This window comes from Gallinula chloropus (assembly GCF_964237585.1).
Source record: "Gallinula chloropus genome assembly, chromosome: 15".
NCBI classification, from domain to species: domain Eukaryota; kingdom Metazoa; phylum Chordata; class Aves; order Gruiformes; family Rallidae; genus Gallinula; species Gallinula chloropus.
In genome coordinates this window covers 6544226-6560711 of record NC_140100.1, presented here as the reverse complement: position 1 = coordinate 6560711, position 16486 = coordinate 6544226, and the positions used below count along the sequence as shown (strand labels likewise).

At 58.4% G+C, this 16486-nt stretch overlaps 2 protein-coding genes across 2 annotated transcripts in view; one reads left to right on the top strand and one right to left on the bottom strand.

The window, feature by feature from the left end:
- Positions 1-2594: 2594 nt before the first annotated feature.
- On the top strand, positions 2595-8757 carry SLC29A4 (solute carrier family 29 member 4; the record flags this gene model as incomplete). Its single annotated transcript, XM_084271030.1, has 11 exons — positions 2595-2614; positions 4715-4884; positions 5516-5647; positions 5769-5882; positions 5974-6102; positions 6619-6693; positions 7082-7347; positions 7442-7577; positions 7832-8019; positions 8300-8540; positions 8615-8757. The coding sequence occupies exons 2-11, from the start codon at positions 4725-4727 to the stop codon at positions 8755-8757; spliced, it is 1584 nt and encodes a 527-aa protein (XP_084127156.1). The 5' UTR covers positions 2595-2614; positions 4715-4724.
- Positions 8758-12421: 3664 nt separating this feature from the next.
- Positions 12422-16486, bottom strand: part of TNRC18 (trinucleotide repeat containing 18) — a gene marked incomplete at its 5' end in the record, with an annotated part of 53405 nt that continues 49340 nt past the window's right edge. The window contains 5 exons of the mRNA XM_084271301.1: positions 12422-12761; positions 13217-13291; positions 13762-13998; positions 14354-15648; positions 16181-16345. Of these exons, the coding sequence (XP_084127427.1) occupies positions 12555-12761; positions 13217-13291; positions 13762-13998; positions 14354-15648; positions 16181-16345 (1979 nt within the window). The 3' untranslated portion in view covers positions 12422-12554. The remainder of the gene's footprint in view (positions 12762-13216; positions 13292-13761; positions 13999-14353; positions 15649-16180; positions 16346-16486) is intronic.

The window sequence follows — 16486 nt, the reverse complement described above, 5'->3', positions numbered from 1 at the left end:
GCTACATCAAAGCTGAATTATTCAGGGGCAGCTTAAAAAATTGAAGAGCCCAGCAAAACCAAGGGAGAGCCCAGCTCATGGGCCTGCCCCCCATCCCTCCCCCCCCCCCCCCCGCCCCGTGCCCCCACCAGGCAGAGGCAGCTTGGGGGGGGGGGGCACTTAAACCCTGTTCCCAAAGCAGAGGTTTGACACTTTGGGCGGTTGGATGGTGCCATTTGGATCTGACACTGCCCTTGGGGTTGGGAAAGACAGGGAGAAAGCTCTCAGAGATGTTCGCCCTGGTGGGGTCATATTCCCCCCACCCCCAAAAGCTGTAGCAGTTTCCTCTGGCTCCCCAGTATGTCCCACCCTTGGACCCATAGAAGAAACAGCAGAAAGGGAACATCCCTGCCCAGGAACCAGGGATTCAGACTCACAGAGTTGTAGGGGTTGGAAGGGAGATCTCTGGATCTCCAACTCCCCTCCCCTACTTTTGAGGTCATCACCCCTTGTGAGGTCCCCACAGACCCCTGAGAAGAGGCTGCCCATTTCCCCCTGTCCCCCACACTTCAGATATTGATAACCATTGATCAGATCCCCAAAGGGGGGATCAGGAGGTGCTGTGAGTTCAGACAGGACGATCACAGCCAGGGGCTTGCTGTTTGCTACAAGGGGTTTGGTCACAGCATCTCCTTGAGTTCAGGGAGATGTTTGGGAGCCAAGATGCTTCCCTTGAGCTTGGTCGCTTTTACAGGACACCCCACCCACCCACCCACTCCCAGCTCCATATGTGGGGCTTTGGGATGGGGAGACCCAGCTCCTGGGGAGAATCCCTGTGGGAAACAGTGAGTAATGCTGGCAGCGGGGCCCCGCCGGCGCGCTGCGAAAAGGCGAGCGCACATATGCTGCAGCTCGTCCTGCTCTTTTCTGCAGAGCACTCACACCATCTGGGTGCCAACCCCCCCACATAGCAGGGGTGCCTGGGGAACCCCCCACCACCACAGCCACCTTCTTTGCTTTAATTTCCAAGGTACCTGGAAGGGGGTGATGGGCTCTGGCATAGGGCAAGGGGCCAAACCCTGAGAGGAACCAGCTGCTTGGAGGCTTTATAATGCCTTGTTGTGAACCTGGTGCTGTCATTGCCTTAGAGCTGAAGAAACCTGACCAAAACAAGCTACACCACCACCATCCCCCTCTCCCCCCCCCCAAAAAATATCCCCTGCACCTTGCACTAGTGCACTGAGCTTTGCAGGTGCTCAGCCAAGGGGCTGAGCAGGGAAAGCTGAGCCCCAGCGCTGGGCAGAGCTCAGCATCACAGTCTGGCTTGCTGGGAGCCAAACTCTGGCTCTCAGAGCCAAGGGGAGAAGATGGAAATTTCCACCTGGCTGGCTCTCCTCCCCACGAGGAATCTGTGGGACCCCCTTTTGCCACCCCTGCTCCCAGCAGAGTGTGGCTGAGGAGGCACAGCCGGTTTTGTCTCCGGGTTTCCTCCGGTGTGATGCATCCCAGGGCCCCCCACGCTGATTTGTGCAGCGCAGCGTTTACTGACTGTGAGGAGATTGTAACGCGCAGCCCGGCGCTGCAGCCATGGAGAGAGGAGCCTCTCCTCCTCCCTGCTGCCGCCAGCCGCCCACGCTATGGGTGGGGAGAGCCCAGAGCGTGGCCCAGGGCTGTCCCCCAGCTTGGTGGGAGGGGGCATCTGCTGTGTCCTGTGTCCCTTCTCCTGTAAGAAACCCCGGATAGCAGCGCATCCCTGTGATGTCGCCTGTGGCCTTGGCCAGCTCACCCAGTTTGGGAGGGGTGGGGACACCTGTGGTGTCCGTGCATGGAATACCCTCCTTGGGGACACACGTCCTCTCCCTGGACAGATGTCCCCTCCTCCCCACAGCGTTGGTTCCCTTTCTCTGCTTCCAACCCCTGGCTGTGGTAGGGTAAGAGACACTTCCCGTACTTCCTTCCCCCAAAAACCGGGGTGGGGGATTGCTGCATCCTGCTAGCCAGAGCTGCAATCTGTCCATCCATCCATCCATCCATCCATCCATCCATCCATCCATCCATCCATGGGACAGCTCATGCTGACCCCGCCAGCCCCTTACACCAAAACTGTGTGCGGGGGGGGAAGCACCTGTCGCTGCAAAGCTCACATCCTAACTGAAATTACCAGGGCTTCCTTCCTAATTAATCTCCCTGCAATTAGCCCCCTGAAACCCCGCAAAGCACCCATAGGAGGTACCCACAGGCGGTACCTATAGGTGGTACCTATTGACAGGGCTATGGATGTGCTCCGTTCCCCGGAAAAACCTTTCCTGAGGCTCCCGGGGGCCTCGCCTGGCAGCCCGGGGCTGGCGGAGGCGGAGGGGGGGCTCGGGGTGACCCCCGGGAGGGGCGCGGGGGGGAGCAGAGGAGGAGTGGTGGGGAGGCGGGAAGATGCGGGCGGGCGGGAGGCAGGGCCGGGGCCGCCTCCGCTCCTCGCTCGCAGCCGCCGCACTCGCTCTGCCGGCCTCCCCCCCGCTCCCCTTCCCCTTCCCCTCCCCCGGAGGAGGCTCCGGCATGGCGGGGCCGGGGGCCGGCGGCCGCGGGTGCTGAGCGGGGCGGGCGCAGCGCTGGTGCCGCAGAGCCGCCGCGGCGGAGGGAGGTAAGAGCCGGCACCGACCTGTTGGGCTCGGCCGGGACCGTCTGCGTGCGGGGGGCGAGGTGCGGGGAGCCGCCTCCCCCGAGCCGCTGCTCCCCCGGGCTCCCGAGCATCCTTCCCCGGGCGCGGCCGGGGTTCCTCCCCGCTCCCCCCCCCCCCCCCCCCCCCCGGCCAGGAGCTTTTCCTTCGGCCCCAGCACGGGGGTTACTGGATCCCTGCTGGGTTCTGCAACTTCGCTGCTTGCAAGATGTCGGGGAACCTTTTTGCTGGGGGGAAAAATCCTTTCTCTGCCGTGACGAGGGTGGGGGGGCTGGTGGTGGGTAGTTCTGCACTGCCCGGGGGTCACCCGGCACCGGGGAGCAGTGGGATGGGGGGGGGTCTCCTGCTCTGCCTGGCTCTGCTAGTGCCTTGTCCCTGGGTGAGACCTCCCACCCCTGGTTATGATGGAGGACCCCCTCCCCTCCCACCTTGAGCCTGGAGGAGTGGCAAGGCCCCCTCTCTCTCCTGTGTAGATGGGTGTAAACCCAAAGGGATGGGGGAAATCGGGTGTACCGTGGCACAGGGATGCTCACAGGAGGCGGTGGATGGGTGCTGGAGGGGTGGCCCAGCACCCTGGCTGTGCAGCTCATCCTGCTCTGCTCCCAGCCCCGCAGATTCAAGAAGTTTGGGCCACAGTAGGTGCTGGTGTTTCCAGCCAGCGTGTTCTCCAGCTGGGATCTCTGCCATGGAAAACCCTGCAGCGGGTTTTCCCGCATCCCGGGAGATGCTTCCCACTGGGTTTTTGCTGCCTGGGGTGGCATCAGGCACGGGAGGGTGGTTGGGGGGGGGGAAATCACAGCCAGCTCCTCCGTGAGCAATGGGATGGAGCAGTGTTCCCAGCCCAAATGTGTCCCACTGTGCTGCTCTCCCATCAGTGCTCCAGGATGAGGTGGGGTTTGGAGCCCACCCTGGTGTAGTGTTGGGTGGGGACCCCAGCCTGGCCCTGTCCAGGCCTCTGCACAGCCTTGGGGCCTTGGCAGCGCAGCTCTGTGCCACTGGTCCCTACAGTGAGCAGATGCTCAATGATTGTGTTTGCAGGGACGTGGGTACCACGTTTCCCACCCACCCTGGGGTCCCCCAGCACCCGACCCACCCTGGCAGCTGAGGAGATGCTGGAAAACCTCTCTGCTCCTGAAAAAGCTACATCTGGCAGGGAGACCAGAGAAATCACTGCCATCATTGATTTTTATTCCCTTGCCTGCCTCAACCTGCTGCCTTGGAGGAGGCCATTCCCCCTCCCCGGCCGGCTGGGTGGTCCGCGGGCGCAGCAGCAGGCTGGCATCTAGCGACTGGCGCCGGTAATACAGAGCAGCCCCCGGGCTGCTCCCCAGGGCCTGGGCTGGGGTGGCCCCAGAGAGATCAACCACATTTTGTGTGGCTCTGGTAGGGTTGCTGGGGAGATGTCAGATGTTTTAGGAGCTCGTTTTGGAATGCATTTGGTGTGGAACCTCTCGGGCAGCTCTCTGAGCATCTTCCTGCTGTGTCGTGGTCCCTCAGAGAAGCAGAGCTGAAATACTCACCTTAAAATCCAGGTTGCATCCCATGCTCTCTGTGAAAGGGCTGCAAGAAGGGGGTCTGCCCTGGCTGGTGCCTCAGAAGAGATGCTGATAAAGGGCCTAAGGAGCAGTAAGCATGTGCTGGGGCAGGGCATGGGGAGGAGGCAGCCAGGAGCTTCCTGCAGCTTCCCTGGGCGAGTGGGTTTCACCATTCACTTCCCTCATTGCTTGTATTAAGCACGGTGGTACTTGGTGTTGGTGGCGTCACGGTGAGGTGCTGACCCAGGGGTGAGTGCTGTGCCTTTGGGGAGGCTGACATGGACCCCCCTGACCACCACTCACCACCCCAAATCCAAACTCCTGCTTGGTGATGGGGGGGGGGGGGGGGGGTGTCAAGGGACCCCACTCTGCTCAGGAAAAGCATCTTTCCGGGTAGTAGATCCATAGGGGCTGCAGTGATGGAGACTCAGGGCCACCTGCGTGCCATCCATCCCTTGCAGAGCCCTGGCATCACCCCAGGGAGGGGACAGGAGCTGCGCCCCGGGGTTGTCACTGTTCTCCTTCCCAGGTCACCCGTGATGGGCTCGGTGGGAGCCGAGCGCTTCAAGGAGCTGAGCCCAGCAGGGACACCGGAGGGGAACGTGGTGATGAGCTTCAGCTTCGACAGCTACCAGCTGGAGGAGGACGAGCTGCAGCGGGGCAGCCAGGCCAAGGGCGTCCTCACCTTCATGGAGCCAGGTGAGGGCAGACACGGCTCCACCCCAGGAGCCGGGTTCCCTGATGGTTTCCAACCCATTTAGGAGCTTCCTGGGTTTCCTAACACCCCTTTTCCAGACCTGTTTGTACCTGTGTGAAGGGTCCCGTGGCAGGGGGCTCTGTGGGGCAGCAAGGAGTTGAGGCTTCACGTCCCAGCTCACCTGCCCAGCTCACCTCCGGCTTGCAGGTTCACCCAGCCCTGGGCAGGGCTCAGGGATGCCCTGGGGGATTTACCCCATCCCAGAGCAGCCCTATTCTCCTACACACCCCTTCAACCCCTCCTGCACCTTCACTTCAGCTCTTCCCTGCACTGCCTGGCTCCCAGGTTACTCGGGTGCTGTCAAACCTCCTCTGCCACCAAAGCCTGTGTGTTCTCCTGCCTCCTGGGTCTCTCCTAGAAGCACCTTTATTTAGGGAAGGAGTTTCTCAGGGCTGGGGCCATTTATCCATGAGAACCACAGGGCACAGGACTGTTTGATGCTGATGGGATGCTGTGAGAGATAGGGGTGTTGAAGCACCATTTGTCACCCCATGGCCAGGGTCTGCTGTAGGTCCCGCGGGCGCAGCAGTGCCACTGTCACATCTTTTCTCTGTCTTTCCCCTTTTTGGGCAGTTTCTGAGGATCCTGAGCCCCAGGATCGATACCATGGGATTTACTTTGCCATGTTGCTGGCCGGGGTGGGATTTCTCCTGCCATACAACAGTTTTATTACTGATGTGGACTATCTGCACCATAAATACCCAGGTAGGTCTCCAGCAGCTGCAGCACTTCCCAGCCACTCCAAACCCAGGGAAAGCTCAGTCCTGCTTCCAGGGAAGCTGGACCCTCCCCTCCCTGCCATCCCCCATCACCTGCCTCTCCACAGGGACCTCCATCGTCTTCGATATGAGCCTCACCTACATCCTGGTGGCCTTGGTGGCTGTCATCCTCAACAACGCGCTGGTGGAGCTGCTGAGCTTGCACACCCGGATCTCCGTGGGTGAGTGGGGGTCCCAGCAGACCCTGGCAGTCTGCCCTGTGCTGCTGCTCCTATCCCCGCCACCCCACGCACCTCCATCTCCTGCCTGTAGGATACCTCTTCGCCCTGGGGCCCCTGCTCTTCGTCAGCATCTGTGACGTGTGGCTGGAGCTCTTCACCCGCAGGCAAGCCTACGCCATCAACCTGGTGGCTGTCGGGGTGGTGGCCTTCGGCTGCACAGGTATGTGGGGTGGCAGCCAGGCCTGGGGCAGGCACAGCCCTTCAGACAGGGGTGGCAATGCAGCTGTCCCAAAGAGCTATGGTTTCCTGGGACAACCTCTTGCTCTGATCCCTAAGGGCTGACCCGTTGTCCCTGCTCCAGCCCCTCCACCTCTGTATGGGCACTGCAAGACAGGCTGGGGCCACCAACACCAAGCCATGCCTTGGTCCCTGACACCGCTGACCTCAGCCACTGTGATGGCTTTGCCATCTGGGCCTCTGTGGTGGCTTCCCAAGCTCTTGCACCTGGGGGGCCACTACTGGTGGGAACAGCCATGGTTGGGGGCATCCAGGGAGCAAAAAAACAACCCCTCCCACTTTTGGGGCAAGAGAGCCTTGGGTGCTGCATCAGCTGTCAGGAAGGGTGCAGCTCCTGGGTGGGACAGTGCGTGGGCCCGCATCAGGGTGTCTTTCCCTCCACGGTGTTTGGGCTGCAGCAATAATCCCTCCATCTCTCCTCTGCACATCTCTCCTCAAGTGCAGCAATCCAGCTTCTACGGCTACACGGGGCTGCTGCCCAAGCGCTACACGCAGGGGGTGATGACGGGCGAGAGTAAGTACCTGCATCCGCTGCCGGGGCCTGACCGCGTGGGCTTGATCGGGGGGACCCTCCTACACCTTCTCCTGGGACCCTGCTGTCCCCAGCACAGCCTGGCCAGGTTGTCACCCCCCCAAGGACACCCCAGGATGCTCCCCAGCACCCCAGGGTGCATGATAGGTTATGAATCATTTGCAAGACTGGCTGTGCTGCCTCATCAGGCAGTTGGGGAGTGGTTGGGGGATACCTGCCAGGACCTGGCTCCACTGCCCTAAAAATCCCCATTTGTAACTCCTCTGCACTGGGATTTATCACCTCCATGCAGTGAGGGGCTTCTTGAGGGGAGTCCCTGAGCTGTGGGGCTCAGCAGGACCTGGTGCTGATGGCTCTCCCATGCCCCCAGGCACCGCCGGGGTCATCATCTCGCTCAGCCGCATTTTCACCAAGCTGCTGCTGTCGGATGAGAAGGAGAACACGGTCATCTTCTTCTTCATTTCCATCGGCATGGAGCTGACCTGCTTCATCCTCCACCTCCTGGTGAAGCGCACCCGCTTCGTCCGCTACTACACTGCCTGCTCCCGCAAGGGTCTCCCCGAGGCCCGGGGGGCTGGTGACCGTGGGACAGGTTACCGTGTCCACCACGATGTTACTTCTGAGGACATCCGATTTGTAAGCTGAGGTGTGGGTGGGGGTTCCCTCCATGGCCCCTGGGGTGTCTCTTTTCACTGGAGCTCAGCACTGGTGTCCCCTCTGCCCCATGTAGGAGAACCAACCACGGGGCCAGCCGAGCTCCCCCCAGGGCAGCCCAGACCCTGAAGCTGAGCTGGCTGGCAGCGGCACCTACATGCGCTTTGACGTCCCTCGGCCCAAAATCAAGAGGAGCTGGCCCAGCTTCAGAGGTGGGTAGTTGTCTGGGGTGAGGGGTGGGGGGGAAGCCATGCCAACAGGGTGGTTTCGCAGCATTTTGTGGGGCAGAATTAGTGATTGGTGGGCCAGGCCTTTGGGGAAGGGTCATCATCCCTTTCTCAATGCACCCATAAACATGAGGCAACCACGTCTTCAGAAGCCACTGTTGGGGTGCAGGCAAGAGTTTCAGGCCCTGCAAGGGTAGGGCTGTGGGTTTTGGCTGAGCTGTGCTGCCCATCCCTGCCAGACATGCTGCTCCACCGCTACGTCGTGTCCCGGCTCATCTGGGCCTACATGCTGTCCATTGCCATGACCTACTTCATCACGCTGTGCCTCTTTCCTGGGCTGGAGTCAGAGATCCACAACTGCACGTTGGGGGAATGGCTCCCCATCCTCATCATGGCCATCTTCAACCTCTCCGACTTCGTTGGCAAGGTAGGAAAGAGGCCAGCTCTGGGCGGTGGGGGGGGTGGACGTGTCCTTTCCGACATGCTTCCTTCTTGTGTCCTCTTTCTAAGCCACTTGGCTCCACCAAGGGTCATCTCCACACCATGGGTATCTAACTAGTGTGAGGTTGCTCACCGGCATGCCTGAGGCTGGGCTCCTGCAGCAGATGGTCTTGCCACCATGTCGTCTTCTTGCTACCCCATTTTGGGCACTATGGTGCCCTCCCCAGGCCCCCCTCCCCCCACATTGTCTCTGCCCCTGACTGCAGATCCTGGCTGCCTTGCCCTACGACTGGAGAGGGACCCACCTTCTCATCTACTCCTGCCTACGTGTGGTCTTCATCCCCCTTTTCATCATGTGTGTCTACCCCAACGGGAGGCCCACCTTTGGCCACCCTGCCTGGCCCTGCATCTTCTCCCTCCTCATGGGCATCACCAATGGCTACTTCGGCAGCGTCCCCATGATCCTGGCCGCTGGCAAAGTGAGCCCCGAGCAGCGTGAGCTGGCAGGTAGGACCAAGCCCTCCCAGGACTCCCATGCAGGGTGTCCTGAGTACCCTGACACCCTGTGTCCCTTCCCACAGGGAACACCATGACTGTGTCCTACATGACAGGCTTGACGCTGGGCTCAGCTGTGGCCTATTTTGCCTATAGCCTCACCAGTACATCCCACAGTACCTGCTTCTACACCGAAACCTCCAACAGCTCCTTTACACTGGGGTACTGAGCTCCAGGGCGGGGCAACGGGGACAGGATGGGACCTGCTTCCTACCATGGTCTCCACCACCCTCCTCGGCCTATGACCTTCTTCAAGGAGGGAGCCCAGAGCTGGAAAGCAGCCCTGTGGTGGGCTGGGACCAGCACCCTGTTGTCTTGGGTCCATGGCATCCCAGCCAGGACCACTTCTTGGGGTGACAGTCCTTGACCCCGGGGACAGTCCCATTGCTCTTGGGGGCTCCCCATCAGCAATGTGCGGCTCTCCGGTGGAGAGGAGGGTCGTGTGGGTCTTCAGTTTGAGCCAAACCATTGCCAGGAGGAAGAAAATACTGCCAAATCCCAAAGGGAATAGGACCAGCACCGGGGAGAAGGGTGACGGAGGGCTGGTGACGAAGAGGAGGAGCAAGAGAGGAAGGAAGTGCCCCTGGTGGCTCTGGGAAGGTGGGTCTCAGCTTTCACTGATGGTGCTGCAGGTTTCACTGAGACTCCCTGAATTCTTGATCCCTCCCCAAATGCACCAATCGCTGTGTAAGTCAGTTCACTTCTGCTGGTTGGAAAAAGAAAACCCCAAACCACTTGTTTCTGTCTGTGTCTTGTTTTTGCCCCCCACCCCCCCAAACTGCAAAAGAGGCAGGGCCTTGCCTCCCCCCACCCCACACTGTGGGTCTGCCCCATTGCAAGCAAGGGGGGGTGTCCCCCAATGTCTTGGGATGGTCTCGAGGCCACAGCGCTGTGGATGCCACATGTGGGCAACGGCCAAATTTCAGGACTCACTGAAGGGACATAAACGAAGCTGCCACCACAGCAAATGTCTCTGCAACACTGCCCGGTTCTTAGCCGTGCCACTGGCGCTGGCACAGCACTGGCACTGGCTGGAGTCATGCCTGGTGCCTGTCATCTGGGGTCTTGGGGTGCCCCTTGTGCTGCTCCCCATCTCCAGGGGTCCCTTGGTCACCTGGGTCCCCTCACCCCCTGCAAACTGTGGCTAGACCTTTGCGGACAGCAAGCGGGAGGGAGACCAGGCCGAGCGGAGCAGAAACCATCTGGAGGAGGAGGTGCCAGTGCCACAGGCCACTGCTTTTTTGGGACCGGCTGCACCTCGTTGTGCCTTGAGTGGGTGGGTGCCACCTCCCGAGGAAGCAAAGCCCAAGGGTGGCTGGAGCAGGAGGGACCCCCTTGGCCCTGCCGAGCACCCATCTGGTTGACGCGCAGCTCCCACCACAAAGAGCAAACGCAGCGTCTCACCCTCACCACATCATCCCGCAGCGCTCGGGGTACCAGAGTCACAGGGGAAGGACTCAGGCCTCCTGCCATCCCAGCAAGCAGGAACCTCCGCTCTGGGGTTCCAAAGGCCACCCCACAAGGTCCCCAAATAGCCTCACGGCGTCAGGGTTGGGTCTTTCCCCAAACACAGGGCAGGGGCCGAGCCAAAAAACCCCCCAGTTGCTACCACAGGGAGAGGAAAAACCCCGCAGCCAGGACAGGCGAGACAAAGAAAAGATGCTTCATCGGGTTGGTTTTTTTTGTTGGTTTTTTTTTTCAATTAATATTTTTTTTTGTTGTTGTTGTTTTGTTTTTTTTTATGAAAAAAGATCACACAGAGTTCTCCAACAAACAGAATGCCAAAAAACTGCTTGAAACAAAAAAAAAACAAAAAACCAGAAAAATGAAACAAAACCCCCCAAAAAAGAAACAAAAAAAAATAAAAGACAAAAACCTGGCTCTCCTTTCCTCTCGATTGTCTGAAATATCCTCGTGTTCCATAGAAGGCAGCGGGTTTTAAGTGCTTTCTATTTAACATTAGCATAAAATCTCTCTCTCGCGCGCGCGCTCTCGCTCTCTCTTTAAAATATGCTCACACAATTTGCTTCTAGAAGTACAGTACACTTTGAGCGTGGGGGTGGGGTGGGGGTGGGGGGTGTGCCTGTTCCCAGATCATTTACAATCACAATCCAACAGGAAATAAAAAATAATATTCTAAAGGTCAGACTGTGTTCATTTCGGTCTTTTTTTTTCTGTTTTTTTTTTATAATTTCATAATTTTTTTTCACAGTTTTAAAAAGTTTATATTTATATATATATATTTATATTTATATTTATAATTAAAAAGTTGAATCCATTTAAAGACTTATAATACAGGAGGGCTAAAGAGTCTTTTGGTACATTAAAACTGTACAGGCTAGAACCGTCGCTATCCGCCGCGCCGAGGCAACCGGTGGCCCGGGGTGGAGATGGTACGAGCTCAGCACCATGTGGTTCGTTTAAAGGACGAGGGGTAACTTTGCAGGGGGGCGGGGGGCATCCCTCTCCCCTGAGCCCCAGCCTCCAGTCTCTGGTACGTAGCCGGTACCAAGGCGGATAGTTTCCAATCTGTCCTTGAGCATCTCCCCACTGGAGCCTGGGCCGTGGCTCCTAAGCAAGCTGGGCCCCGCTCCGCGTCCCAGCCATCTGTAGTGCGAGTCGGTAGTTGCAAAGATCAGTGCGTCTCTTGGAGTTTATTCTTGTTTTAAGTGCAAGGATGGTGCATTGTGGCGTGGCTCTCCTCCAGCGTCCCCTCCAGCCGGGGGCAACCCTGGTGTGCTGATGGTGGTGGTGATGCTGAGGGTCTGGCGTGTGCCCAGCGGAGTGAGACAGTGTCAGCTCCGCAGAGGGAGGAGGCGGCGATGGTGGAGGCTCTCAGGGAGCCTGGATGGAGCAAGCCGAACTGTCCCCTCCCTGAGCCCAAGCTGGCAGAGGGGCTCTGGCTGTGGCTATGTTGCAGGCAGGCACGGCCGGCTTCAAGCTCTGCCCCCCGTTCCCTTCAAACAAGGGGACGAGGGCTTCCCAGCAGCTCCACATCTCTGCTCGAGCAAGGCATGGGTGAGGGACACCAAAATCCAACGGCCTGTCATCTCCTCTGCTCCAAGCACTGAGCAGCAGTTTTTTCCCAGTCATTCCTGGCCCCCCATTCACTGCACGCTCCAAGACGTTCTTTGTTCACCAAGTGTCACCTCCCCAGCCACACACTTGCTCCCCCCAGTGCCTTTCCAAGGCAGGAGGGATGCAGAGGGATGGGAAAGGCAGGTTCAGGCTGTTTGTTCAAGGCAGTGGGAAGGCAGCAGCTCAGACTGGATGTTGACTTGTCTTCCACGCAGCTCCTTCCAGTCTGGAGAACCTCTTCTGCCATCTCCGTGCTGGGGCCAGCACTGCCCCTTCGTGCTCTGTGCTGCCAGCCAGGGGCCTCCAGGGAAAGGGAACCACAAAAAGGCGCCGAGAGGATTGAGACGAGGCGCTGAGAGAGACTCATCTCCTTTCTCTTTCACCCTGTCCTTCCTAAAGGGTCATGCGAAACGAAGCAGGAAAGGAAATAAAAGGACGGAGAGGAGCGTACGCAGAAGGCTCTGGGTGTCCTCCCACGTACGGGCGGCTTCTGAGTTACTGATGGGGGCAAATGACACAAAAGGGATCCCTCCTGCCGGGGGGGTCCCGCTGGTGAAATGATCACGAGACCCATGTGCTTTCCTGGACCAAAAGGAGGAAGGGAGAAGTTGGTCAAGTGTCACCTTACTTAAAGCCACTTCCAGAAGAGCCTTGGGGGTTCAAGCACCACCACCCCCTACCCCAACGGCATCTTCCTCAAGTCCTGTAACTGCTTCCCCAAACCCCTTTCTTCAGCCCTCTCCCTCCTCCTCGTGTCTCTCACGCTCTCCTGTCTGTAGTGTGACACAGAAGTCATGAGCATTGAAAGAAACAATCATGTCGTCTGAACAGGCACGTCCTCAGGTTTGTCCCATCCCTTCCCAAGGGTGGCACGTGTCCCCTGGGCGGTCAGCAGATGACAGGGACCCCGTCGGTGTTGAAGATCATGCCCGTGGTGGGCTCGTAGGTCCCTGCAAGGTAGTAGAGGTCCTCACTGTCTTGGTATTTCTTTGTCTTTAGCATCTGCTCATACTGATCCAGACCGACAACAAGACACTTGTGTGAGATAGTCTGGACATCGTTTTCATCCACGTGAGAGGACTGGTAGAGAGCTCGCTGCATCACAGGAACAGAAGGAGGGAGATGGAAAGGAGAAATCAGACCTCACTGCATTGACAGCATCATCTTCTACATGCAGAAAAACATCCACCACAATTGGCCAGGGCCTGTGCTTGCTCTCAAGCACAACACCCCACTCATCCCCACTGACAGCCCAAGGGGAGCGGCACCAGGAACCTGTATGGGCCCACGGGCAGCATGGACACATCTGTCCAGCGTATCAAACCTGAGCCCTGGCTTCCACTCAGCTCCCACCGATGGGAATGCCACAGCTGCCAAGAGCACAGACAGCAATACTCCCACCCTCCCAGAGACCCCCATGCAGTTACTGCGGCCTCAGCAGCTGAGGCAAAAAGCAAGAGCCAGAGAAGCTCGGCGGGGGGCATCTCCCCAGCAGCATGTGTGACGGCACCCCCAGCATCCCCTCCCAGCCCTGCCCCAACCTCACCAACCTCCATAAAGTCCTTCCTCTGGTTGGATGCCTGCAAAGCAGTGGACAGACTCCTGCCCGATTTCTGATCCCAGCGCTGTGCCCGAGAGAAAGAGGAAAGAGCAATGAAGAGCAGGCACAGTGGCTGGTTTCCCATGCCACCACCTCCCAGCCAGCACACGTGCCTTCACAACCTCCATCCCCACTCACAGGTAATGAACACCAAGAGCTGATGTGAACCACCCAGCACACCCCTGCAATGCTCAGTGTCTCTGAGCACCAGCCCAGTCGTTTTCACACTGTAGAAGACTCAGTCCAGCTATTGACACTCTTTTTGGACCAACACAAGAGCCGCTATTTCCTAGGATGCTAAAACCTACCCTTCCCCTGCTCAAGGATTAAACACCAGGTTTGCCCACAGTGCAGGGAGCCCTCTCAATGTGAAATACTGGGACCATTCCCATTACAGTGCCAGTAACAAATCAGGCCATAGCTGTTTTCCTCATCCTTGGAAGCACAAGGGAACAAGCAGCTTCGCAGCCCTCTTGGCAAAGGAGACCAGCCTACCTTGCCTTCGTTGAGTTTCTTCCCAGGGTTGGTTTCTTCTGGGTGATAAAACCATTTGACTCGGACCACCATGTTGTTCCCCCACGACTCCCACATGCTCTGGATCCGACCAATGTAGGGCAGGTTGGGACGGCCAGCTGAGAGGAATACTGCACAGTCCCCGATACGGATTATCTCCTTGCCCCGGACAATGGCCTTGTAGAAGAGCTTCCTGGCCTTGCCTTTCATTCCTCGTCTCTGCCAAGAGAGGATCACACCCAGGTGAGCAGTCAGGGATCACCCAGGTTTCCCCCACCCACCTCTGCTGGCCCCGTCCCACATCCTAACCTTCGGTGTCCACAGATCCACAGTGCCCACAGGCATTCCTACAGGAAATGGGGCAGAGGGACACATCACACAGGATGGCTCCCACAGACACAGTGAAGGCCGACCCCAATCCCAATCTCTTGGCAAACAGGAGACCCTGGCTGGGGACACACCATGCCAGCAGAGTTTCTCCACCCCAGGAGAAGGGAAAGGGCATGAGTAAGAGGCACCACAAGGCAAACGCCAGCGCAGAGCTCAGCGGAGTGGCGGGAGAGGCTCTGTTTACCTGTGTGGGTTTCCCGAACCACTTCCACAGCTGCCGTGCGGGGAGGAAAGCGGCAATCTTGGGCCTGTTCTCCACTGATGGCAGTCGCTGGCGCTTGGCCAGCTCCTTGGTGGTGGGCAGGTGGATGCCCTCGCGTTTTTTGGGCCTGCTCTTGTTGCCGCTCTGCTGCGGTGCCGGCTGTTGCACCGGCTGCTGCGCCGGCTGTTTCTGGCTCTGGGGGTGGGAGGACGCACGGGATTTCCCTGCCTGTTTGGTTTGCTTGGGTGGGAGGGTTTGCTGCACTGAGGAGCTTGGCTGGGCCTCAGCTACTTCGTCGTCAGAGCTGCAGGAGGAGTCTTCATCCGTAGTGGAGGAGGAAGAAGAGCTGGAGCTTGAAGAAGATGAGGTCGATGAGGCTGAGGAAGAGGAGGAGGAAGAGGAGGAAGAGGAGCTACTGCTAGAAGAGGAAGAGGAGGAGGAGTTGGAGGAAGAGAGAGGGGTGGATGCTCTCGAGCTCGCTGAGCTGCTGTCCTGGGCTTCCCCTTGGTTCTTCTCAGCCTCCTCTTCTCCCTCTGACTCTGAGCTGCTGTCACTACTGTTGCTCTCAGACTCCTCCACTGCTGCAGGAGCTGCTGCCTTTTCTTCCTGGTCCTTTGAAGCACTGAGGCTCTCTGCTGAGCCATCAAACTTTCCTCCAAAGCTGGCAGGGGAAGCGTCTCCCTCAGCTGCTTTGGCTCGGGAAGATTTCTGCTTGCCCTCTGCACCCACTGCAGGGGAATAACCCAGCCCCAACAGACTCTTGCCGTCCCTGCGACTGGCCAGGTTTGAGTCCTCCAACATCCTCATCGCCTCCTTCATCTTCTTTGTCTTCGGAGACATCACCCCCTCATGGTCCAGCTTGATTAGGATTTCATTGTCATGCTTCCTCTGAGCCTTGACCATGGTGCCAAACTCCTGCGTCTCTTCTGTAGGTCGCCCTTTCTTGGCCTTGGCTTTTGACGCTGAAGCTTCGCTGGAGCCAAAGGCCGCCAGCGTCCCCGGAAGGTCGCTGTAGGGCTCCGTGCTGAGGATGCTGCCAAACACAGCAGGCTGGTAAGCAGGCTGTGGAGGGCTGTGCAGCTTAGTGGAGATCTTCATTTTGCTGCCTTTCGAGCGCTTTTCCTCTGTGGGGGCAGGAGAGCCTCCAGCCGGCAGCGGTTGCGATTTTCGCGACCCCTTCATGCTTGCCTTGCCCAAGCAAGCTGGCTTCTCTGGGACTGAAGAGGTAACAGGTGAAGATTCAACCTGATCCTTCTCTTCTGGCAAGGCGGCCTCTTCTGCAGAGGGGAAGACACACAAAGGCATGATGATATCTATCCAGACGGACACCATGAGCTCAGACACAACCAGACACAAATGTGACTGGTTTGTGGCCAAGGGTGGCTTGCTCCTGACTGCCCACAGCGACACAGGTCCTCCCTGCTCACTGAACAGCCTTACTAATCAGCCTGGCCCAATGCCAGGATCTGCAAGCAGCTGATGAGCAAGGCCCATCGATGCTGCTTCAACTGCAGGGGAGCCAAACTGCAGCTCTCCTGCATCTCTGGCACCTGGGCTGAGATGCCCAGCTGATAAAGGGACCCTGCTGCTCTGCAGTACTGACAGACAGGAGAAGGCTCTCAAAGTACAGGCCAGTTTTTGAGCCAGACTCCTGCAAGCTGTAGCCATGGCAGAGTAAACTGATGCATGGATGCTCTGCACTCAAGCAGTGCATCCATTCCCCTCTAAACCTTGCCCCAAGCAACAGCTCTAACTCGGTCAGAGTGGTGGGGAACCTCAACTCCAGGTGTGGCGGCGATGACAACCTACCAGCTTTCACCTTGACGCTCGGCTTTCTCCCTCGCCCTTTGCCCTTCGACACGGGCTCCTCTGACCCCAGTGTAGTTCCCTCTTTTCCTTCTCCAGTGTCTTTGCTGGATTTACGGCTACGACGCTTGGTGCTGGGCACCAAAAGGGCCGGGGAAGGCTCAGCACCTGGAACAGATCAGAGAGAGTCAAACTCAGTCAAATAACACGAACAACAGATGCAACACAGGGAACATATTCCCACCAACTCTGGATCGGGCCTTTCTCCCTGTGGGTTATATCCCACCTCAGGTCTGCATGTTCATAATC